The sequence below is a fragment of the Drosophila navojoa genome, chromosome 3 (genome assembly GCF_054131105.1).
Source record: "Drosophila navojoa isolate 15081-1374.11 chromosome 3, UAZ_NAV_1.0, whole genome shotgun sequence".
NCBI classification, from domain to species: domain Eukaryota; kingdom Metazoa; phylum Arthropoda; class Insecta; order Diptera; family Drosophilidae; genus Drosophila; species Drosophila navojoa.
In genome coordinates, this window is record NC_142891.1 from 15,319,656 (window position 1) to 15,341,822 (window position 22,167).

Below are 22,167 nucleotides of genomic sequence, written 5' to 3' on the forward strand. Positions count from 1 at the left end.
AAATATTTGGTCTGAAATGTTTATAAATTAAGCTTGATTCAACTGCAATACGTATACGCAATGTGAACTTCAATCTTATGGTTAATATTAGAGTTAAGCGATGCAAAATTACTTTTTTTTCATTTTTAATATAAGAATTTATAAATAATAATAATTTTAAAGTTGCTAAATTGATTCACAGAAATCAAATATGAAATAATAGACCTATTAAGTAAAAATGCTTCCATTAAGTTGCAGCTCGCAGGCGTATACGCAATATGCACAAACCTTTCAGACAGCTGCAGCTTTACCTTAATTAGGCCCATAATTGAGCTTTCTATCTGCATTGTTAATGATAAATAGTCCGTTTAATTTTAGTTTAGGCCCTTAAGTCTCACAGGTGGTTAGGTAAAAAATAAGTTTTGCCAGCAATAAAAGTCGGTAACTGCAAAGTTTAAGTGAATTCTCAAAACAATGTCGAAGTGGCTAGCACAGTTAGTAAGCGACAAGCGGGCATTAAACAACATGAACGACTCACCGGCACATTCTATACAAAATCGCCGCAAATTCATTGACTTATACTCGGAGGTGCAGGCGTGGCTAAATGCGCCCAATCTGAACTCAAAGGAATCCAGATATCGTCGCGAGATGCTGCAGATTCGTCTGCTGATGCTGGATAAGATCGACGAGGAGTATTACATTAAACGCTACATCAAGCTGCGCACACGTTAAACAAAGCAAATTAAGCAAACAAATGAATGTATTATAATAGTTATATTATTATTCGATCAGCATTTGGATCCGATCAACTTTTTAATGGTTTACATAGTGAATGTGATTCGTATCGTTTGTTAATTTATATCATCATATATATAATTATAATAGTATAATAAACATAATACATAATAGTGATAGTGAATTCTGTTTGATTCGCCGTCAAACTGTGTTCCTCGTTCAACGCTCAATTTAGAGTTATATATAATATAGAATATTTATATGGTGTATGGTATATAAATAGCATTAAAACACTTTCCATTCTTCTTTTGCTTATTTAAAAACTTAGTTTTTGGCGCTTTTGCAAACATTTGCCCGATATTTACTTAGAGATTACACACATAATTCATCGAATAACAAAAAAATGATTAAAAGGAAAACAATCCAATTTAGGTTTTTTTTTTTTGGCAATACATTAGTTCTGATACCGTGATTAAAAGAAAAACAATCAAAATAAAATTAAATTCCAGTGGAAACTAATTTTCAATGGGCCTTTATATATTAAAACGAAATTTTGAAAAAAGACTTGTTGGCAATTGCTAAAGCAAAGTCGATTGCTGCTGCTGCTGGCGAGCAGATTGAACGGTTTTACCGCTGCTGCTGATAGATAGGAATGTTGTTCTTGACGGCATCGTTTTGCATATGATATGCGGGCGCCGCACCCGATGCGGCTGGCGGCATGCCACCAAGATGCGCCATCGACATGGCTGCCATCTGCTGATGTAGCTGACTAAAATTATCGTTGTGATTGTGTGGTTGTTGCTGTTGCTGCTGGGGTTGGGGTTGTGGTGGTTGCTGTTGTGGTTGTTGCTGTTGTGGTTGTTGCTGTTGCTGCTGCGGTGGCGCCATGTAGCTCTGTGTAACTGGTGGAGCTCCGTTTGGTGCATAAAACTGCGGCGGCTGAGCTGAATATGTCTGCGGCGGTAAAGCCTGTTGCTGCTGCTGCTGCTGCTGTTGGTGCTGGGGCGACATATAACCATGCGGCGGTGGCTGTTGCTGTTGAATTTGTGTAGCTGTTGGTGGTGCGCCGGCGAATTGCGGTGGCAGCGTGGAAGGCGGCATCTGTTGCTGTTGCGGCTGCTGCTGCTCAACGGGCAATGGCATGGGATAATTTGTAATCGACTGGGGTTGCTGCTGCTGAGTAGTGACTGGCGTAGGCTGGGCATTGTAGACAGGCTGAGGGTGGGTGGGATGTGACTGTGGTGGAACCGCTGGAGACTGGGATAAATGAGGCGGCAGCACTGCAAGCAAATTGAATTATATTAACAAATAATCAAACAATATGAAAATAAGATAATTTACTGTTCATTTGCGGGGCATGTCCGTTTTGGTATGGCATGGGTACTTGGCCAGGATAAGCTGCAACTGGCGCGGCCGTTGTGGCTGTGGCTGTTGCTGCATTGCTGCCCGGTGGCGGCGCATACGGCAGAGAGTGCATGCCCGGATAGCTTTGACCTGGCGGAAAGCCTGCTGCGCTGGGATAGCCAGGTGCGCCATACAGTGCTGCGCCTGGGAAGCCGGCGGGCATGAAGCCAGCTCCACCAAACTGAGCTGCAGCTGCACGATCATCACGCATGAGCGAATGGTATAGATTGATGGCATCCACCAGATCACTGGACAGCTGTGTCAGCTGGGCATGCTTGCGATCGACCCGTTCCAGCTCGGCATCGATCAGGGGGCCCATTTGGTGTACCTGCTGCTCCAAGCGCAGCATTTCGTCGCTGTCTTGCGAGGGATCCTCGGGATTGGCCTCGTGCAACAAGTGCAGCAAGCGGTCTATTTTGGCCTCATCGATTTCAACGGGCTGTGCGGCAGCCGCTTCAGTCTTTTGTTGCAACAGCGCCTCCTCCTCGGCTGCTGCCTGTTTCTGGGCATTGTTTTTGTGTTGTTGATTGATATCCAAGCGTTCGGGATCTACAGACAAATCGGCAGTGACGAAATTGGAAGGGAACAAACCCTCCCCACGGTCATTGTAGCCCTTCCACCAATTGGCATCGCTGTCGTCCAGCACGTGTATGATTTCGCCCGAAAAGAAGGTCAGCTCATTCTCCTCTGCTGCCTCGAAGTCGTACAAGGCGCGCACAGTGCGCGATGCAGCAGCAGAAGCATTGCCACTGCTGGCATTTCCATTTCCGTTGCTTTGCGTGCTCGCTGTGCTGCCGCCAAATGAGGGATACAGCGAGGGATAGGCACTGCTGGTCGTTGAAGCAGCTGCTGCGCCACCTGTCTGCTGCTGTTTGGGACTGCTCTTGGTTTCCTTGAGCGACAGCTCTATAGCTTTGGCTATATCATCCTCCTCCTGCTGACTGCTGACCACATTCGGATCTTTGGCCAACGTAGCAGCTGCCGCCTTAGCTGCTGCTGATTTGTCGCTGCCCTTGTCGTTTAAATTTCTAAAGTCGTGGCCATCAAGGCGCAGCTTCAGATACAGCGTGGGAATTAGATTTAGTTCCGGATCATTCTTGAAGTAAGTTTCAACCCAATTCTTGAACACCTGACGCATTTTCTGTAAAGCAAAATGGTTTTGATTTATAAAAGTTTTGAATATATATTTATATTGTTTTTTACCAAGGCAACTTTCGGCTGCGCTTTGTCCAACAGGCGTCTGAACTCAGTTTCAAAGTCGCGCGATGCCATCTCTAGATGGAACGGCTTGCCGCAGTTGTTGGCGCACGCATCCAGCAGTGTGATGGCCTGCATGACGACATGAGGATCAGGATGGCCCATGCGTCGCATCACTGCCTTCAGGCAGTCTTTGGCTAAACGCGGATTGGTCGTCACCTTGTCGCACACATCCATTATTAAAGACCAATTATCATTCGTATTCGTTTCGCTGGTGGCCTTTTCTGTGGATGAGCGAAAAACAACAATCGAGGGGTTTATAAGAAGTCTATGGATTAACTGCGTTATCTATTATAATGTGTAAAAAAAAAAAAAAGTCAGAACAGAATACAGTTCTGTTTACTTATCGGTGAATGACTCACAGTGCGCGTCTATGAAAGGCGATAAGCGAGGCAGAGAATCAAAGCAAAATCAATATAATATACAGCAAATTGCATTAAAAAGAGGCCAGACAAGAAAGCCAAAACAGCGAATAGTATAGGGTATGGTATATTTATATATACAACACCATGGATTATAGAATATTTAAATGGCCCACAATTTAGTTAGCATATCTTGAACTTTGAACCTGAGTTGTTTAACTAAATTGAAGTAGATAAATATGTAGTATAAACATATTTATAATATATATAAGTGTGATTTTCTTGAAAACATGTCTTATATATGTACATATACTTAAAACCGGATCTGCAGCAATCGAAAGACTATTTGGTTAACTTCCCATTTCACAAGCGTAATGCAGTATATATGCAAATATTTAAGATTGTCTAAATTTATAAACATTTATATTTTTTCTCTCAGCTCATGGCTTATTTACAGTCTGCCTAAACAATCAGGGAATCTAACAATAATTATTAATTAACCGGATGGTTTGGGCTTCAGTGAACTCAATTTCAGAGCTTTTTAATCATTTATAAATTTCAATATTGATTAAAAAACTTTGAGCTTTGTAGTCTGAATTCTTCATGACGGAATATCGCACAAAACACATGTAAGGAATGAAAGGGATGTGGGTGGTTGCTGGCGCCGACTTCAAGGTCAGCGACTGCAAACAAAACTTTAAAGAAGTTCAATGAACAGACGCAGCAGCAAAAGCTGCGCAGCTTCTGGACAAAGCGACGCATGTGACTCGGAATTAATTTAAGATGTTCTTTGTTTGTTTGCCGAGTGGATTTAGGGGGTGGTAAAATGTCAAATTAGATAAGGGAATATATAGCAGACAGCAATGCAAATTAATTTCAAGCGAAACAATGTTTTCATCAAAGGCGATTGTTATTGTTGTGCTTGGAGAAAGTGAGAAATTAGCAGAAAACTTACCCACATCGGCGTCGAAGGACGACGATTGCCCAAATATGCCCATCTCGTTGACCAAACTCAGCTGCTTGTTAATTATTTGTGTGATTGTTGTATTCTGTTTAATTACGTCGTCAATTGTCCGCTGGTGATATTGTTATTGTAGCTGCACTTGCACTTTTGTGTGGTGTTGTCGCCTGGTACGCAATCGATTTTCGTGCGTCACAATAACATACATAGAATCGCGTATTATTTTGTAGTTTTCCCGAATGGGCAGCTGCCAACGCTCTTTTATTCTTATAGTTAGATTAGAAACTTTTGTAATTTGCCTAAATTAAATCAAAATACTTAAATAAATTTGCTGAATAATCACTTGCACCGTTTTTCTTTTACTTTTGTGTAAAAAATGACTAATGAAAATATCGATGAGTAGTGGCAGGCAAATGTCGTCCGATATCATTTATTAAATATCGGCTTTTCGATATCAGCACGTCATTCCTGTCACACAACTATCCTATAAATTTTATGCATAATCAATTGTATTCATACATAAAATACAAAAAATAATATTGATTTGTATACTGATCTTCCAAAAATCTACACTTAAATGAGGTGTGAATGAACAAAGCAAAGCTTGTCATATGTCATCAAATCAACAAGATGTATCGTGTGTGGGCACCGATCACATCTGACTGGCAGAGAATTGTATCGTGTATGACCGCTACGGGGCTTAGGGTGAAAAATTTGGAATCGAAAAATAGCAACAAATAAATAAATGAAACTTACGAACAGATTTAAATGGGATACTAAGTAACATTTGTTATTACATAGCTAAGTGAAAATTATTGAGTGAAAAGTGCTAAGAGTTGCTGCCAGCAGCTGAGCTGCAGTGTAGCAACAAAAATATTACTCGGCTCGTTAAATGGAAAGAGGCAAGGGCTGAGGTAGCTTCGATTTGTAATTCAATTACGGACTCACACATACAAACAGACGAAAAAGGCCGATATTGGATATGGTTTTCATACGTGATCCCTGTGGCATTGTCTGCCTGATTTTTACCTATGGCGCGGTTATCTACGCAGATTATGTGGTTATGCGCTGGATAATACTGACAACAATGCCGCTAAGGTATTCACCCATTCATTCTATTAATGACTCCACTGTGTATACCTGTATCTATACAACATATATACTCCTTCACTTTTAGTATTTGGGCACCCTTCCATGTTGTGCTCTTCAATACGGTTGTCTTCCTGCTAGGCATGTCGCATTTGAAAGCAGTTTTCTCAGATCCAGGCATTGTACCGTTGCCCGCCAATCGCTTGGACTTCTCCGATTTGCACACCACCAACAACAGCACCAAACAGATATCTGGCAATGGTCACGGTAGCGAATGGACAGTGTGCACACGCTGCGAGACTTATAGGCCACCGCGAGCCCATCATTGTCGTATATGCAAGCGATGCATACGCCGCATGGATCATCACTGTCCATGGATTAATAATTGTGTGGGCGAACGCAATCAAAAGTACTTTCTGCAATTCCTCGTCTATGTGGGTATTCTCTCCCTATACTCCGTAGCGCTAATACTCGGCTCTTGGGTATCGCCGTGTACGGAATGCAGCCAAAATGTAATTGATACACAGCTGCGCATGTAAGTATGTCTCAAATCCAAAAGTTTGATAATATTAAAGAATGTTTTGTTTACTCAGGATTCACTCCATCGTTTTGCTGTTGGAATCGGCGCTGTTTGGACTGTTTGTGACTGCCATTATGGTAGATCAGTTGCACGCCATATTGTACGACGAGACGGCAGTCGAGGCGATACAGCAGAAGGGTGCTTATCGGCCAAATCGACGTAAATATCAATTGTTGGCAGATGTGTTTGGACGTGGACATCCGATGTTGTGGCTTCTGCCTTGCGCTAGTCTAAATCACGCCGCACGCTATCACGACACACCGCTGCTCAGCCACGATGTTTAAAAGCCGTGTGATAAATTATATTATCTTGTATGTATTATGTTTACGTTCTATATACGTGTGTGCGCGTGAGAGTCCCCCAAAATCCATTGTTTTATGTTTTATGTATCTATATTTGTGTTTATATTTTTTTTTTATCAAGAAAGCTATAAAATACCCACCCACCCGGCTATTCCCGTAACTCTTACCTTAACCCAAAGCTATGTATATGTATGTATATTTATATTTTGTTTATTTGTATATACTATATACAAACAAGATTCCAATGTTTAATTAACACTTTAGTTAATAATTGATTGCATCAGTCGAGCCAAAACATACTCAACAGAAACTCAATATTTTTTTAAACAAACCTAGTTTTTCCATAAGCATACGTAGCGATCAGATGTTTAGCTATATATAAATATATAAATGTGTGTAAAAAAAACAAACAATTAAGCAAATCAAAAAAAAAGTACGACCTTCAAGCATTTAAGAGAACAAGAAATTCATATACCAAATAAACATAAACATTAAATGCCAGGCAATTGAATGTGCGGTAATAGCTCGTATTATTTATAAGACCTAAACTAATTAGTTTGATTGTAAGCAAATGGCAGAGGAAGATAAACTTATTGACTGTAATTTTTGTTTATTTGCTTAAATTTATATTTATTATTGTTTAATTTGAACGTATTGCTTTAATTGCAATTCAATTTTTGCTGGAATGACACTTGCAATTTTCGAACTGCAGCAATAAAACGTGAACTAGTCTGTAACTAAAATGTATATTCTTTTAGCAAATTATTTACAATGTTTATACGGTTTTTTATTAATACCACATGAAAGTCGCGTTACAAAATATCAAGTTTTCCACTTTTATATTGTATTGTAAACTTTGAATTGCCCCAAAATGAAATGGCCTGCGTCATTCCAGCATAATCAAGTGAAACTGATCTAATGAACGCCTTAATATGCAATTATGTGTAACACAGAATCCAATTTGAGAATTAAGCGAATTGTTTCTATTGAACAGGCAACTCTCTCGATGGTCTCAAGAAGCCACAAAAACCAATACATATGCGTATCTTCAACTATTTGTGTATAGTTTTCAATAAATCTAATGATAAAGATATGAATAAGTACAAAAACCGAGTTGTTTCCGTCTCACTGCGTCGGGAGGAGGATTATCGATGATGTCCGCCTATGAATATGATATTCGTGCTGCAGGAGCCCCACACACTCCTGCAGCAGCTCAATGGCAATGTAGCTCATATAGATTCCAAGTCTACGTCGATCACAATCATTTGGCTCGATCAATGCTAAAGCAGCTTCGATTTGTTATTCAATTTCGATCATACACTGATAGACACAAAAATATTGGATATGGTTTTCATACTTGATCCTTCTGGTATTATCTGCCTGATTGCTACCTATGGCGCCGTTATCTACGCAGATTATGTGGTCATTCGATGGATAATAATAGTAGCAATGCCACTGAGGTATTTTCCTCTTCATTCTGGCCTATCTATGTTGGTATAGAACATATATTCTTCTTGTAGTATCTGGGCGCCCTTTCATGTTGTGGTCTTCCATGCGATTGTCCTCCTGGTATTCATGTCACATTCGAAAGCAGTCTTCACAGATCCGGGCATTGTACCGCTGCTATCCAATCGCCCGGATTTCTCCGATTTAGAGCCTGGTATGAGCCATCACAGCGAATGGACTGTGTGCTCACGCTGCGAGATGTATAGGCCACCACGAGTCCATCATTGTACCACATGCCAGCGCTGCATACGTCGCATGGATCATCACTGTCCATGGATTAATAACTGTGTGGGCGAAAACAATCAAAAGTACTTTCTGCAATTTCTCTTCTATGCGGCTATGCTCTCCTTCTACTCCGTAGCGCTAGTACTCGGCTCTTGGGTATCGCCGAGTACGGAATGCAATCAGATTGTGAAGGAGACACAATGGTAAACCGAAGGCTAAGCAATGTGTGTACATTATAATGCCTCGTTTACTTAGGATGCATACCCTGATATTAATGTTGGAATCGGCGTTCTTTGGGCTGTTAGCGAGCTTTATTTTGATGGATCAACTGTACGCCATATTGCACGACGAGACTACGGTGGAGGCGATACAGCACAAGGGCCCATATAGGCCACATCTAAGTAAATATCAGCTATTGACAGAAGTGTTTGGCCCCGAGCATCCGATGTTGTGGCTACTGCCCTGCTCTAAGCTAAATCACTCAGAAGATGTTTGATAAATTCTATTTTGTTTTATATATGACATCCGTGAATCTGTATATGTGCGAGAGCCCCAAAACATTTATTGTCTTTAACGTTTGTATCTACATGGTTTTGAAATAAATTAACCCAGCTGTCCATGCATCCCTCAACTAAATATGTGTCTATAGCTAGAATGATTTGATTGATACTTACTTTAGCCTTAAATCGGTCTGAGGCAGCTTCGATTTGTAATTCAATTACGGATTCTGTCGAACACACGCACACTCAGACGATAGAGGCCGATATTGGATATGGTTTTCGTACGTGATCCCTGTGGCATTATCTGCCTGATTGTTACCTACGGCGCCATTATCTATGCAGATTACGTGGTTATTTACTGGATAATACCGGCGACAATGCCACTGAGGTATTTCCCCATTCATTCAGCTTTATCCATTTAATCCCTAATCTATTTTACGTTCACTTCTAGCATTGGGGCCTTCAATGTTGCGCTCTATAATACGGTTATCTTCCTGCTAGGCATGTCGCATTGGAGAGCAGCCTTCTCAGATCCGGGCTTTGTACCACTGCCCACCAAGCGGCTTGACTTCTCCGATTTACACTCTGGCGCTGACCAAGGGGGCGAATGGACTTTGTGCACACTCTGCGAGATTTATAGGCCGCCACGGGCCCATCATTGTACCACATGCCAGCGATGCATATGTCGCGCTGATCATCATTGTCCGTGCATAAACAATTGTGTGGGCGAGTGCAATCAGAAGTACTTTCTACAGTTTCTCTTCTATGTGGGCATTCTCTGTCTCTACTCCGTGACGCTGGTACTCGTCTCTTGGATATTTCCGTGCGCGGGATGCAGTAAGAGTTTACTTGAGAGCCAATTGTAAATCCAAACCCTAACTAGGTCTGCAGATATTAATGCCTTGCTTACTTAGGATGCATACCATAGTTTTGCTGATGGAATCGACGCTGTTTGGTCTGTTTGTGACTCTCGTTATGCTGGATCAGCTGAGTGTCATACTGTACGATGAGACTGTGCTCGCGGCGAGGGAGCAAAACGGTGCATATTGGTCAAAACGTCGTAGATATCAATTGTTGGCGCAAGTATTTGGCCCAGGGCATCCGATGCTTTGGCTTCTGCCCCGCGCTAGCCTAAAAGACGCCACACGCTATCACGACGCGGCTCTGCTCAACCACGAAGTGTAGTGTTCTACAAATCCTTGATCTATTATGTTTCCTTCTGATGGTCCCAAGGGGCCGCCAAAATCAATACATGTGCGTATCTTCGACTATATGTGTATAGTTTTCAAAAAATCTAATGATAAACAATGATAAACATATGAATAAATACAAATCGCTTTGTTTCCACTCTAGTCCAGTTCGCTGCCCAGGCCCTCGACGCTGATTGTGAGCTGTTGGAGCGCCTGTCTGGCTACACTGCACAAGATGCCCTCCTGGGAGCTCTGATCCTCGTGCTGCAGGATCTCCACGCACTCCTTCAGCAGGTCAATGGCATCCACGAGCTGCCCACGCAACTCACCACCAGTCAGTTTATTGGCTATGAAGCCGCTTTTGGCCAGCAGCACTAGCGGCACATGCAGCTCATAGAGATTCATAGCCCGTGCACGACTCAGGCCCGGCTCAAAGACGTTCAGCACACGCAACACATCGCGACAGAGAATCGCCTTGCGTTCCAGCAGCTGGTCTGTGAGCTGGACCATCTCGTAGCCCTGCACACGGCCGTACATCTCGATGAGCAGCTGCTGCAAACTGGTGGCAATGTAGTGCGATGGATGCAACAGGGATTTGTATTTGCGCAGCAAACGTTCCGCTTCCTCCAGACGCTTCGGACCCATGTCCAGAGCCTGCACAGCATTCACCTCGGCCTGCAGTGCGCACACAATTTGCCGCACATCCTCGGCGCTGGTGCTGTAATCGCACGACCGGCAGCTCCAACTGCTTTCCACGACTGCAAAGAGATAAGGGGCCCCGCTTAGTCACAGTATATATCGGAAATGCGTGGAAGGCAAAAGAAATACCCGTTGGCTGCTTGGGCAGCAGCCAGCCCTCGGTGCACTGGCCACACTTCAGGCTGGAGAAATGTGTCTGCAGTTCGCTAGCGTCCAGGCAACGTTCACAGCTGCACACAAAGTATTTGCCCTCGCGCAGATGCGCCTGTCGCTGTGCAGTGCCGTCCAAGGTGTAAGTGTAGCTGTGCTGCAGCTGCTGGCCCTCTTCCAGATCGACCATGGCACGCAAGCGAATCCTACAGCAAATGCAATGGGGAAGTTAAAAACTGTGGACGAGCGCGAGCTCCAACTCACTTGTAGCCCTCGCTGGGATGAATGGTACGCGCCGTGTTCGGCACACAATTGTGGGCCAATATGCCCGTGTAGGGGAACAGGCAGCGCAAGGGGTAGCCCTGGCTGGTGCGTGACTCGAATGCATTCACCTCCAGCACGCCCACCACCTGCATGATGAGCTCCTCGCTGAAACGGTCCGCCAGCTTGCACGGACCGCGCAGATATTGGGCTATATTCACACGGTCCGCATGCCAGACGTCCGCATTCTCGCGCCGCTCCAGCTCATGATGCTCCATGGGCGCTACTTCATTTAGCCAACGCTCCGGCTGTGCCTCCTTAGCCAGCAGTACTCTACGACGGATATAAGTAAAAGAAAAGGAATTGAATAAAATAAAAAAATAATGTTGGCACTAGTCAAATGATAAATCAACTAAGATTAGCTATAAATAAATTAGCAAACCTAGTCCATTAAATATTTAAATATATAAAGAACAATAGAATCCACTAACAATTGTTTAACAGCACATGATCAGCAGCTAACAGCTACTTAACAGCTGTTAATGGCTGTGGCCAACAGAATCAAATTACATTCTCGTTCGATGAGGCCCCCCCGAGTATTCTATGGCTGATGGACTCCGAGCTGCCACAAATGCAGAACTTTTGCTGTAACACATAAATAAATCTAGATTTATGTGTGTCAAAAGTTGGCACTGCTTTTATGTCTATTTTTGTGCACCTCAGTGGCATGATGCAGTCCAGCTGTGGCCAATATTTGCTGCCGGCTGGCATCTCATAGAAACGCGCCCTGGCCGCCCTCAGCACGGAGCACTCTAATTGCAGATGATGGTTTTCTTCCTCTTCCTCTCCGTCGCTGCAAGGGCCGCATAGAGGCCAGCCGCAAAGGGCACAACGTTCCTGGACTTCAGGTCTGTAGCAGCTGAGGCACAGCACATATCCATTACATTTGGGACCCAGGGCAAAGGGTTGCTCCTCGATCAGCAGCTCGCCGCGCTGAACCGGCTCGCTGGCCGTAAGATAGCGTCCGTAGACGGGACTCCATTCGACCGCCGTGCGATTGACATCGAGTGCTGGTGTCGCTGTCATAGCGGCTACTGACATGGACCGCGCTATGATGAGGTGCGCATAGCATCTTTTTTGTAAATATTTGTATAATTTGGCACAGTCTCAAAGATGAACGGCCCCCGAGCAGCGAGCATTAGCCTGCCAGCTGCTCATGCTGTCGGTTGGCGTTGTCGTTCTATTGTGACGTTTGCAACTGTCAAGATTTTTGTTTGGTTTTGAGCGGCAGCGACTTGTGGTCCCCGCAGCCAACGCCCCTTTGGCATCCACAAACTAACCTCAATGGTGTTATGCAATCCAATTGTGGACAGACGCCATCCTCGCTGACGTTACCGGCAAATGTGACACGTGCCGCGGCAAAGACCTCGCACTCGCCACGATGATCGGCGGCGTCATCCACACAGTTGCCGCATATTGGCCAGTCGCAGAGTTCGCAGCGATCCAGCGAATCACCGTCTTCGCCAAACTGCAAATACCTGTAGCAGCCCAGGCAAACAATTCCACTATCACGCTTGGGCCCGTAGGCAAAGGGCAGTTCCTCCACAACAACTTCGCCACTTTCCACTGGCTCCGATGTGGCCAGGCAGCGGCCATAGACTGAGTCGTGTTCCAGGCGCGCTTTCAACATGACGTTGTCGCAGCTGTTTACGCTCCCAAATGCAAGACTTATACGAAATTTATTTCTACATACAGAGAACGAGAGCTCTTAGTTTTTTAGAGAGCCTGCACTGTGGCTAAAAATAATATAAATAGTGAGTAGTCTGCTCACTGTATTGGGGGTGCAGCTGCATGTCTTCCTTTCTATTGCTTTTGAAAAATTATAATTCTTATATTGGAACTTTATTTAAATTGCATTCATTAATTAAACTTATTGTATAGGTCGAGAGGGGTTTCTTTTTTAGCTTTCAATGGTAAAACGATCACTGATATGGCGCCAAAGATCAAATTCAAAAAGTATCGATACTATTTGCACAAGGCTGCCACTTCCCTGTTACGCGAACTACGCTAATCAGATTAAAATGCTTTTTAAAATAATCTAACTCTAGAGAAATAGGTCGAATTTAAAAACATTAAGTTTACATTTAATGTGCATGTAGAAAAAAATATGATTACAACAACCCAATAATCAAATTGCTCATCACATAGTTTGCTTTAGTATATTCTCGTACAAAGCACAATCGCGTTATTCTACATTTCTCTTTGGTCACACCGCTATTCAGTTGCAAATCAATTTTGTGGTGTACGTTGTGTGGTCGTGCTCGTCTTGTTCCTGCGTTTCGCATTACTTTAAAAACTAATTCAACTTATCAAAAGTAAGTAGAACTTACCCAAACCACCGTAATTGTAAGCTCTTGTTTTTAACAGTGAAGCAATATGCATGAACATTCCTGAACGTATCTCGTTTTTCGTTCTAAGTGATTTCATAACCTCGAAATGAACATTTTGCAAGTAGACACGAAGCCCTCATCCATATACAAGCACACACACATACACGACACGCGGAAAGGGTTTCCTATCGTGTTTATGCTGTTGTGTTAACTATTCCTAATATCTTTTAATTGATACTGTTGTTGTGACCATTCAAAAGAATAAAGCAACCGGTACACACATACAGAAAAACACTAATGGAAGAGAGTTTTACAGTTAGTTCGCAACGATGGCAGCTGCCGGCAACAGTGTATTTTCCTGTTACGCAACATATGTACATGTTGGCTGCACTGTGCTAAAATTTGTTTTGACAAAATGGGAATTAACCGTTTGGTCTCCATCTAGCTTTATCACATGCATCTGTCTCAAGAGCTTTATCAATTTCAGCTTGTTAAACTTTTTCTATTTGCTTTATTGTTTTGTTTGCTTTTTTTGGCCGCTGGTCATGTGAGCATCCGAGAAGCAATTTATATTTATTTGATTGCAGATGGGGGTGTGTAAGTGACGTCATGAAAAAAAATCGATTCGCCTATTTTGTGACACCTTTCAACTGGTGCAATTGGATATAAGATTAGTTTTGCTGGATAGTGTTGCGTAATAACTCACGCCCACAGGCCGCAGATAAAAACGCAGTCATGACACATATTGGCAACCGACTTAAGCAAACAATACTTTACTTTTCTAACTACATATGTAAATACGAGTTTTTTCGAGTGCATGTACTTTGGTGATTATTGGTATAATTATTGTGTCAAGGTCGTAGCGCAATTTTGATTGGGGCTCACGAAATACCTGACCTGCTTAGTCCATACATACCTGTATCTTATATATAAGCGTATACTGAAATGTTCTGATGCTCCATGCTGATGCCCTATTACATCACACATATACATATGTACATACATATTTCTTTGGCGTAAAATTTGTTCATAGTTTTTGCTAGAAGAATTCTTTGTCTTCTTTTAACCGGGAAAGCGCATGATTTCACACACCGTCTACTTCGCCTATGTTGTTGGTCATTTCCGCACCGTTTGGCCGCTGTCCAATCTAGCCAATAATATAAATCTTTCCCTGTTTGTCGGCCTTTCATATTTTGCCGCTGTTTTAGCCCATGCATTATTATTACGGCCACCACTGTGAGTTGCTTGCGTTTGCATGGGGCGTCAGGTAGTGATGAGACCAAAGCAAAGATGTAACGTGTAGTTATCGGTAACGTACATACATATGCATGTGTATGTATGTCTGTCAAGTGGTCATTGAACGATTTGCTGTGAGTAATTAACAACAACAAAACGTAAACAGAGACATGAAATATGGTGCACAGTAGGCCGTATGTTAAGAAACTAATTTCCAAGTAATTAAAAAAGTTAAAATTTGTATAAAATTATATTATTAAAAAATGGCTGATTATGGCAAGAATTATTGGACATACAATATTATAAGGGAGAATTTTAGACGAAAAGAGGTAGGCTGATATGATGGTAGTTGCTAACGGCGCTTTGTATATGTATGTACATATATTAATTTGTGGATATTGAAATTGTTTGCTATCTGTTTCAATCGACTACTGTGCGTCATCAATTGCACGATCGCTCGCAGCTGCTTCGCACGCTCGTGCTCTTACTCGTCCAATCACAGCAGACGTGCGTTGACCCCTCATTTACACAGACACAACACACGCACAAGTACTTAAACATAGCAAAGCGGAGAGCTGATAGTTCGCAGTTTCTTTGCCAAATTTGGGCACTCTTAACTTGTAGATGCACTTTTCATTTCCGCAGTCCACCTTGAAAACGAATTTAATTGGACTTTCCTTTGATTTTGTGAAAGAAAAAGTTGACATTTAGCCAGAGTACAACAACAATTTGTTTATTCACTTTGGGCGTTTATTTTTAAAAGCAGCAAGGGAGGCACGCTGCATTTACTTCTTTCCCTTCATTTGATTCGGAAATGGCAATAAAAACATATTCAAGCGATTTAAATAGGTATTAACTATGACAATATTTGCTTACATGAAATATTTGCTGCACAAGAGTGTGAGATAAGATAAAAGTTGCGAATCTAATCTTTACTTTCACGCAATCGTCGGCCGAGCATATGAAATTTGTGAATTAATAAACTCAATGCCCGGAATATTGAACTATATTTACTAATATTTCACTCTCAATAGATGGCTCCTCCATCATACAGCGATTTGGGCAAACAGGCTCGTGACATCTTCAGCAAAGGCTACAACTTTGGCCTGTGGAAGCTGGACCTGAAGACCAAGACATCGTCGGGCATTGAATTCAACACAGCTGGTCACTCGAACCAGGAGTCGGGCAAGGTGTTTGGCTCCCTGGAAACCAAGTACAAGGTTAAGGATTATGGCCTTACTCTGACGGAGAAATGGAACACAGACAACACTCTGTTCACTGAGGTCGCTGTGCAGGATCAGCTGTTGGAGGGCCTCAAGCTGTCGCTGGAGGGCAACTTTGCACCACAGTCGGGCAACAAGAACGGCAAGTTCAAGGTTTCATACGGTCATGAGAATGTCAAGGCCGATTCGGATGTCAACATTGACCTGAAGGGTCCCTTGATCAACGCATCTGCTGTGCTGGGCTACCAGGGCTGGTTGGCTGGCTATCAAACTGCCTTCGATACACAACAATCCAAGTTGACCACCAACAACTTTGCTCTCGGCTACGCCACCAAGGACTTTGTCCTGCACACAGCCGTGTAAGTAGAAATTAGTCGATTTCTTTTTTCAAACTATTTTATATTTGGATATATCGCCTCGGTTAATAGGAATGACGGCCAGGAGTTCAGCGGTTCAATCTTCCAACGGACTTCCGATAAGTTGGATGTGGGTGTTCAGCTGTCGTGGGCCACCGGCACCAGCAACACCAAGTTCTCTATTGGCGCCAAATATCAATTGGACGACGATGCAAGCGTGCGCGCCAAGGTCAACAATGCCAGCCAGGTGGGCTTGGGCTATCAACAGAAGTTGCGCGATGGCATCACCTTGACCCTGTCCACGCTTGTCGATGGCAAGAACTTCAATGCCGGTGGACACAAGATTGGCGTTGGCCTCGAATTGGAAGCCTAAGTTAGTTCAAGATGAAAAGCTGAATGCGCTGCCAGCACTTTGCATACAGTAATAATCACAACAACAATAGTAACATCAGTAACATTACAACAGCAACAAGAGAAACAAATTAAAAGTGTAACAACAATAAAACACAGAAAAAAAAAAACAACAAATTACACTACACGAATCTTCATGTTTAGCAAAGCATTTGCCAACATTTGCTGCGGCCCCGGATCAGATTGTAGTCCGTTCGATCGTTGGACATAGTCTCGTTTAGTGCATAGCTAAGTACATATATTTATTGTTGGCAAACAGTGAAATACATAATTTACCTATTAAAAAACAACAACAAAAAGTGTGAAAAAAGCTCGGCATTATTTCTGCACAGAGAGTGAGTAATGAACAGCACCAGATCGAATGAAAGCAACCTTTGTCAAATAAATACAATAACACTAGTAGTGTGCATTTAAAACTAAAATACTTTATTTTCTAATGCGATTATAGCTATAACCTGTCTGCCTATCGGCGATATCGAAAGCTGTTATCGATGCTTGCTGGCTTGCTCAGTCAGTACTCAATTCCGTTGTTTGTGGGCGGGAATAGAGACTCAGCCGTTTAAGGTTTGATTGTTTTCACTGAGCTTTCAAAGTTGTGAAAATTGTATTTCTTTAGATGGGTAAATATTAGTATAAACGTAGCCGTAGCATACGTTGCCTCACAATTCACTTGATTTTATTCTACAACGGCTAAAAATTCTGTGCTCAATCATTTTCGTATTCAAAGAAATTCTGGTGATACAACACAACTGTAAAAAAATTTTGAAACCGTATAATACGCTTGAATTATACAAATTATTTATTTGGCCAAAAATGGCGCCGCCTGTTTATGCTGATTTGGGCAAGCTAGCCCGCGATTTGTTCAAGCGTGGTTATCATCCTGGCCTATGGCAGCTCGACTGCAAAACTATGACTAGCTCCGGCATTGAATTCTTTACGACTGGCTTTGCCAGCCAGGATGCCAGCAAAGTGATGGGCTCTTTGCAAAGCAAATATAATATTGAGGATTATGGGATTACGCTCACCGAACGATGGAACACGGATAATCTACTCTATGGCGAAATTGCGCAAAAAGACAAATTGGTTGAGGGCCTTTTGCTCGCATTGGAGGGCCGTTTTCAACCATCATCAGGGTGGGTATTCTCATAATCCATTGAAAACGGGTTCTAATTACTATCACAAATGTATTGCTTATATAGCGATAAGAGTGGCAAATTTTTGGCAAGATATGCCCAAGACTATTTCAACATACTAGGGAAATGTGATATCAAGAGGGATCCCATAATTGGTCTGTCTTTGGTGGTGGGCCACGAAGGCTTCTTGGCCGGCGCTTCCACTGACGTCGATATAAACGCCGAAAATGTGAATTGGAGTGTTGCGCTGGGCTGGAGCAATGATAAGACGACCCTACATGGCGAACTGTAAGTGCAGAGCAAACAATTTGATTTCATGAATCAAATATATGTCTAATAAAACACTCCTCAACTCTGTTAAAGAATTAATGCTAAAGGCTGGCTGGTCTCGGTGTTCCACAAGGCAACTGATCAAATAGACGCCGCTATTGAGATCGGCCAGCCTGCCTCGCCATTGGAGGGCGATGACTTGCAATTTGGAGATGTGAATGCTGGTATAGGCATGATCTATCGTTTGGAAGGTGATGCGCTAATTCGTGCCAAAATTAACAGTAATGCCGAAGTAGGCCTGGGCTTTCAGCAGAAGTTGCGTGAAGGCATCACCATGTCCATATCGACGGTGCTCAATTGCAAGCAATTCAGCGATGGCGATCACAAATTCGGCGTTGGCCTCTCCTTGGAGTGCTAAGAGCAGTTGTCCATATCGCTATCAAATTTGTTGCTTTCATTGATTTTGTGATTCTGTTGTTAAACGTTCTACACCTGTTAGTATTTGTGTCCTGCCTAAAAAAAAATTGTATTCGTACATAAAGGTGTGAAATTTGAAATAAATAAATTCACATCTTAATATTTTGTGGATTACTACTAATATAGAAAATTGAACAATTAAAGAAATTATAAAATACACAAATCTATATTTAACTTAAAATATATTTGGTGACTCTAGCTTCAACTACATAGAGATAATGGACAGGGCTGAATAGACTGACCACGCCTTCTGCGTGTTTCATATATTTTAACAGATCCATTGTGCTCTGATTTCTCATTTTCAATGGGTTCAGGGTATTAACAAAGAAATTAATATGAAGTGAGTAAAAAGTTTACTAAAGGTTATGTAGCTGAAAAATAAATCTTTTAATTAGTCGAGTCGTCTTTGCTACATTTGTATATATTAATTTGCAATTTAAGCTTTGACAGCAATAATTAATGTCAATATTATTAAAATACTGTCCTATAACTAGAGGAACTAAAGAAGAATAGATGTGTTCTTTAGTAACTACAAGAAATAAAAATATATTTATATAAAGGACAAAAATTATGTGTAAACTTTATGTTCAATAAAATATTTGTTATGCTTTCTCTTTGTTGTAAAATGATTTGAAAAATATTTCAAAAATAAATGATTCTTTTAAATACACATAAAAATAAGTAAAATTTTAATTTGGCCCTTTTTAAATTTTTAGTGAATTGACGAATTAATTAACAAACATGTCTGTTTTTAACAAAAAGCGATTTATAATAAGAAGAAAAAGGAAAGAGCTTCCAGCACCACCGCCAGAAGAACAGACTCCCAAGGATAGAGCCAAAGATCTCTATGAGGAGATTATACCTGGGCCCGTTCTTCCAGACGAAATGCCAACATATTTTCACATCGGTGTCCTGGCGAAGGAGTGCTTAGTGAGCGGTTATAAGATCGGTGCTTGGCATTTCGATTGCACCACGGACCTTGGAGACAATCTAGCCCTGTATAGCTTTGGCACCGGCAAACCAGAGTTCAAAAACGTTTTCGGCGGCGTGGGAGCCCGCGAGCATCTGGGGAACCTCAGCCTGACACAGGTCTGGATGACTGATGGCCTCGTCGGCATGGCAGGTTTGGAGAATGAGCTGTTTGGTGGGACGATAAATACATTGCTACGAGCGGCATATGACCAGCACGATAGGTAAGCAGAGCGAGGTAGTCAAATATACATACAGATATACATGTTCCTCGTAATTTAAAAGAAAGGAATTATAGATCAAAAAGTTTAATTCATAATTCAACTAAAATTTCTTCCTTATGTTATTTTAATTTAGATCTGGTGTCAAAGTAGAGCTCCACTCCGGTTACGAGGTCGCCCCATTTAGGTTTCATATGATTATACCAATTCTGAGGGAACCTAAACTAATGGGCTACTTGCTTTTAAGGCCATTCAAACAATATTTATTGGCATATCGCGCGGTCTACGATATTGAAAATAAAGGCTTTGACAAACATGCTATCGGCCTGGGCTTCAACAATGGCAGCACCGAATGGAGTCTTAAGCTGTAAGTATTTCGTCTTTCCTGCATTCTACATTCAAATGCAACACAATACGTTTAATGCTATGCGCACCCAGGGAGAATTTCGAGGATCTACGCGGCTCCGTATTCCAACGTCTGGGCGATCGATTTGCCATTGCCGCCAAGGTGAATTGTTATAAATCGGAGGAGAAGCAGTATGCCATTGGTGCACAGGCTAGATTATTCGAGAATGTCATCATCAAGGCGAAATACCGGCATGATGGCTTCTTCAGTATGGTCTATCAACAGACTCTGAACGATAACATAGCGATCATGTACCACTTTGGCTTCGCTATCAATGATCCTTTTAAAGGCGATCATAAATTTGGTCTTTCGTGGAGTATGAGGGCGTAACTTTTAAAACATTTGTTAATAAAATACATTCTGGAAAAGATATTTTGCGTATTATCTTTTGGTTTTACTTAATTTCTTAGCGGATTTAATTGGGTTTTAATTTAATAGGGAATGCGCTCTTGATCTTGGACTTGAATAAGTTTTCTTTCTATAGCCTATCTTTGATTAAAACTTCATATTTATAATGTTAACTTAAAATGAAATAAAATTAATTAAATTATTTATCCAAATTTTATTTTTCATATTTATAATTTTTAAATTCGCGGTAAATTATTTTTTTAATATAAAATATGTCTGTCTTCAAAAAACGTAGATTGACTGCATGGCAAAAGAAAAAAAATCGACAAGCCCCTGCAGAATCAGCTCCAGCTCCAGCTCCAGAACCAGATTCAGCAGATGCTGCTCAAGAGCCCCATGAGGCGGAATATGAGATAATACCGCCAGTACCGCTGAAAGGCCAAGTGCCGACATTTTTCCATATCGGCCGATGGGCCAAGGATTGCTTAATCACGGGCTACAGGATTGGTGTGTGGCACATCGATTGCACTACCAGAGTTATGGATGAGTTGTACATGTACAGTTTTGGCACCGCTAAGCCTGATGTGAAAAGTATTTCCGGTGGCGTGGGATTCAAGGAGAAGCTTGGACTCCTCACCATGTCGCAGGCTTGGCTGACAAATGAACTTTTTTCTTCGATTGGTGTACAGAAAAAAACGGACAGCATCGGTGGAGAGGCCATATTGCGAGCCCTATACAATCGTGCAGAGTAAGTAGAAGGAGGAATATATTATATCTATATAAAAGAGATTCTATATGGAATCTTAAAATCGTATACATTTTTAGAACTGCCTATAAAATTGACCTCTTGGGTGGCATTGAGCGTTCGCCTGTCAGGTTAGAAGTGATCGCGCCCATTGTCCATGTAACGAAGATCATGGGCTACGCTCTCTGGCAGCCATCCGAGCCTTTGACTTTGAGGAAAAATCATTTGATAAACAGGCATTTGGTGTGGGGTACAACAATAGATCCACGGAACTCGCTCTTAAATTGTAAGCCTTGTGCTCTATTCACATATTGTATTTTAATTCTCAGTTTTAATGTCACTCGCACATAGTGAGGACTTTCAGGATTTGCGTGGCTCTATATTCCAGCGCTTGACCAATCAATGGGCCATTGCAGTAAAGGCCTCGCTCATGCAGTGGGAGAACGTGGAGTATTCGATTGGCTGCCAGTGCATGGTCAACGACAGCGCGCTGATTAAAGCCAAAATGACATCTCACGGGTATTTGGCCTTTGTTTACCAGCAATCCTTTACCGACAGTGTACGGATTATGTACCATTTCGGCTTAGCGCTCGACGATCCAATCAAAAGCAACCATAAATTTGGTATATCATGGAGCATTAATTGTTGATTTCAAGCAAGAAAACAATCAGATTTGATGTAGTTCCATTTCACATGTGGATAGAGTCTAGTGTTTACAGAATTTAACTACAAATTGTTGATTACAACACAACAGAGTTGAGTAGGAAAAACTTGTTGTAATT

At 41.9% G+C, this 22,167-nt stretch overlaps 9 protein-coding genes across 12 annotated transcripts; 7 read left to right on the forward strand and 2 right to left on the reverse strand.

Annotated features, from left to right (window-relative positions):
• Positions 1-738: 738 nt before the first annotated feature.
• Stam (signal transducing adaptor molecule) lies at positions 739-5,243 on the reverse strand. The gene is made up of 4 exons (XM_030383351.2): positions 4,693-5,243; positions 3,322-3,599; positions 2,056-3,259; positions 739-1,994 (listed from the first exon to the last, which is right to left on the reverse strand). The coding sequence occupies exons 1-4, from the start codon at positions 4,733-4,735 to the stop codon at positions 1,342-1,344; spliced, it is 2,178 nt and encodes a 725-aa protein (XP_030239211.1). The 5' UTR covers positions 4,736-5,243; the 3' UTR covers positions 739-1,341.
• A 125-nt stretch (positions 5,244-5,368) lies between these two features.
• Positions 5,369-7,778, forward strand: LOC108658420 (palmitoyltransferase ZDHHC3). Of its 2 annotated transcripts, XM_089258650.1 has the most exons (4): positions 5,369-5,796; positions 5,876-6,322; positions 6,381-6,678; positions 7,664-7,778. In XM_089258650.1, exons 1-3 carry the CDS (start codon positions 5,681-5,683, stop codon positions 6,649-6,651), a joined length of 834 nt encoding a protein of 277 aa, XP_089114776.1. In that variant the 5' UTR covers positions 5,369-5,680; the 3' UTR covers positions 6,652-6,678; positions 7,664-7,778. The 2 variants fall into 2 exon arrangements, with proteins under 2 accessions (XP_089114776.1, XP_017966581.1); XM_018111092.3 differs by lacking the exon at positions 7,664-7,778 and having other exon boundaries at positions 5,370-5,796; positions 6,381-6,760.
• A 146-nt stretch (positions 7,779-7,924) lies between these two features.
• LOC115562204 (palmitoyltransferase ZDHHC3) lies at positions 7,925-8,911 on the forward strand. Its single transcript, XM_030383239.2, has 3 exons — positions 7,925-8,129; positions 8,190-8,603; positions 8,656-8,911. Exons 1-3 carry the CDS (start codon positions 8,014-8,016, stop codon positions 8,894-8,896), a joined length of 771 nt encoding a protein of 256 aa, XP_030239099.1. The 5' UTR covers positions 7,925-8,013; the 3' UTR covers positions 8,897-8,911.
• Positions 8,912-9,127: 216 nt separating this feature from the next.
• Positions 9,128-10,395, forward strand: LOC115562255 (palmitoyltransferase ZDHHC3). The gene is made up of 4 exons (XM_089258651.1): positions 9,128-9,288; positions 9,352-9,762; positions 9,815-10,154; positions 10,254-10,395. Exons 1-3 carry the CDS (start codon positions 9,173-9,175, stop codon positions 10,083-10,085), a joined length of 798 nt encoding a protein of 265 aa, XP_089114777.1. The 5' UTR covers positions 9,128-9,172; the 3' UTR covers positions 10,086-10,154; positions 10,254-10,395.
• SmydA-3 (SET and MYND domain containing, arthropod-specific, member 3) lies at positions 10,160-13,051 on the reverse strand. 2 transcript variants are annotated; one of them, XM_030383357.2, is made up of 4 exons: positions 12,541-13,051; positions 11,204-11,533; positions 10,919-11,145; positions 10,160-10,848 (listed from the first exon to the last, which is right to left on the reverse strand). In XM_030383357.2, exons 1-4 carry the CDS (start codon positions 12,888-12,890, stop codon positions 10,250-10,252), a joined length of 1,506 nt encoding a protein of 501 aa, XP_030239217.1. In that variant the 5' UTR covers positions 12,891-13,051; the 3' UTR covers positions 10,160-10,249. The 2 variants fall into 2 exon arrangements, with proteins under 2 accessions (XP_030239217.1, XP_030239216.1); XM_030383356.2 differs by lacking the exon at positions 12,541-13,051 and adding an exon at positions 11,919-12,529.
• Positions 13,052-13,418: 367 nt separating this feature from the next.
• On the forward strand, positions 13,419-17,115 carry porin (voltage dependent anion channel porin). 2 transcript variants are annotated; one of them, XM_030383257.2, is made up of 3 exons: positions 13,419-13,575; positions 15,861-16,408; positions 16,478-17,115. In XM_030383257.2, exons 2-3 carry the CDS (start codon positions 15,861-15,863, stop codon positions 16,776-16,778), a joined length of 849 nt encoding a protein of 282 aa, XP_030239117.1. In that variant the 5' UTR covers positions 13,419-13,575; the 3' UTR covers positions 16,779-17,115. The 2 variants fall into 2 exon arrangements, with proteins under 2 accessions (XP_030239117.1, XP_089113311.1); XM_089257185.1 differs by lacking the exon at positions 13,419-13,575 and adding an exon at positions 15,010-15,155.
• Positions 17,116-17,338: 223 nt separating this feature from the next.
• Positions 17,339-18,798, forward strand: Porin2 (voltage dependent anion channel 2). The gene is made up of 3 exons (XM_018098974.3): positions 17,339-17,949; positions 18,016-18,237; positions 18,313-18,798. Exons 1-3 carry the CDS (start codon positions 17,630-17,632, stop codon positions 18,635-18,637), a joined length of 867 nt encoding a protein of 288 aa, XP_017954463.1. The 5' UTR covers positions 17,339-17,629; the 3' UTR covers positions 18,638-18,798.
• A 498-nt stretch (positions 18,799-19,296) lies between these two features.
• On the forward strand, positions 19,297-20,662 carry LOC115562213 (voltage-dependent anion-selective channel). The gene is made up of 3 exons (XM_030383262.2): positions 19,297-19,889; positions 20,023-20,253; positions 20,325-20,662. Exons 1-3 carry the CDS (start codon positions 19,438-19,440, stop codon positions 20,620-20,622), a joined length of 981 nt encoding a protein of 326 aa, XP_030239122.1. The 5' UTR covers positions 19,297-19,437; the 3' UTR covers positions 20,623-20,662.
• A 138-nt stretch (positions 20,663-20,800) lies between these two features.
• LOC115562217 (uncharacterized) lies at positions 20,801-21,929 on the forward strand. The gene is made up of 3 exons (XM_089257492.1): positions 20,801-21,388; positions 21,466-21,671; positions 21,737-21,929. The coding sequence occupies exons 1-3, from the start codon at positions 20,913-20,915 to the stop codon at positions 21,778-21,780; spliced, it is 726 nt and encodes a 241-aa protein (XP_089113618.1). The 5' UTR covers positions 20,801-20,912; the 3' UTR covers positions 21,781-21,929.
• Positions 21,930-22,167: the final 238 nt, after the last annotated feature.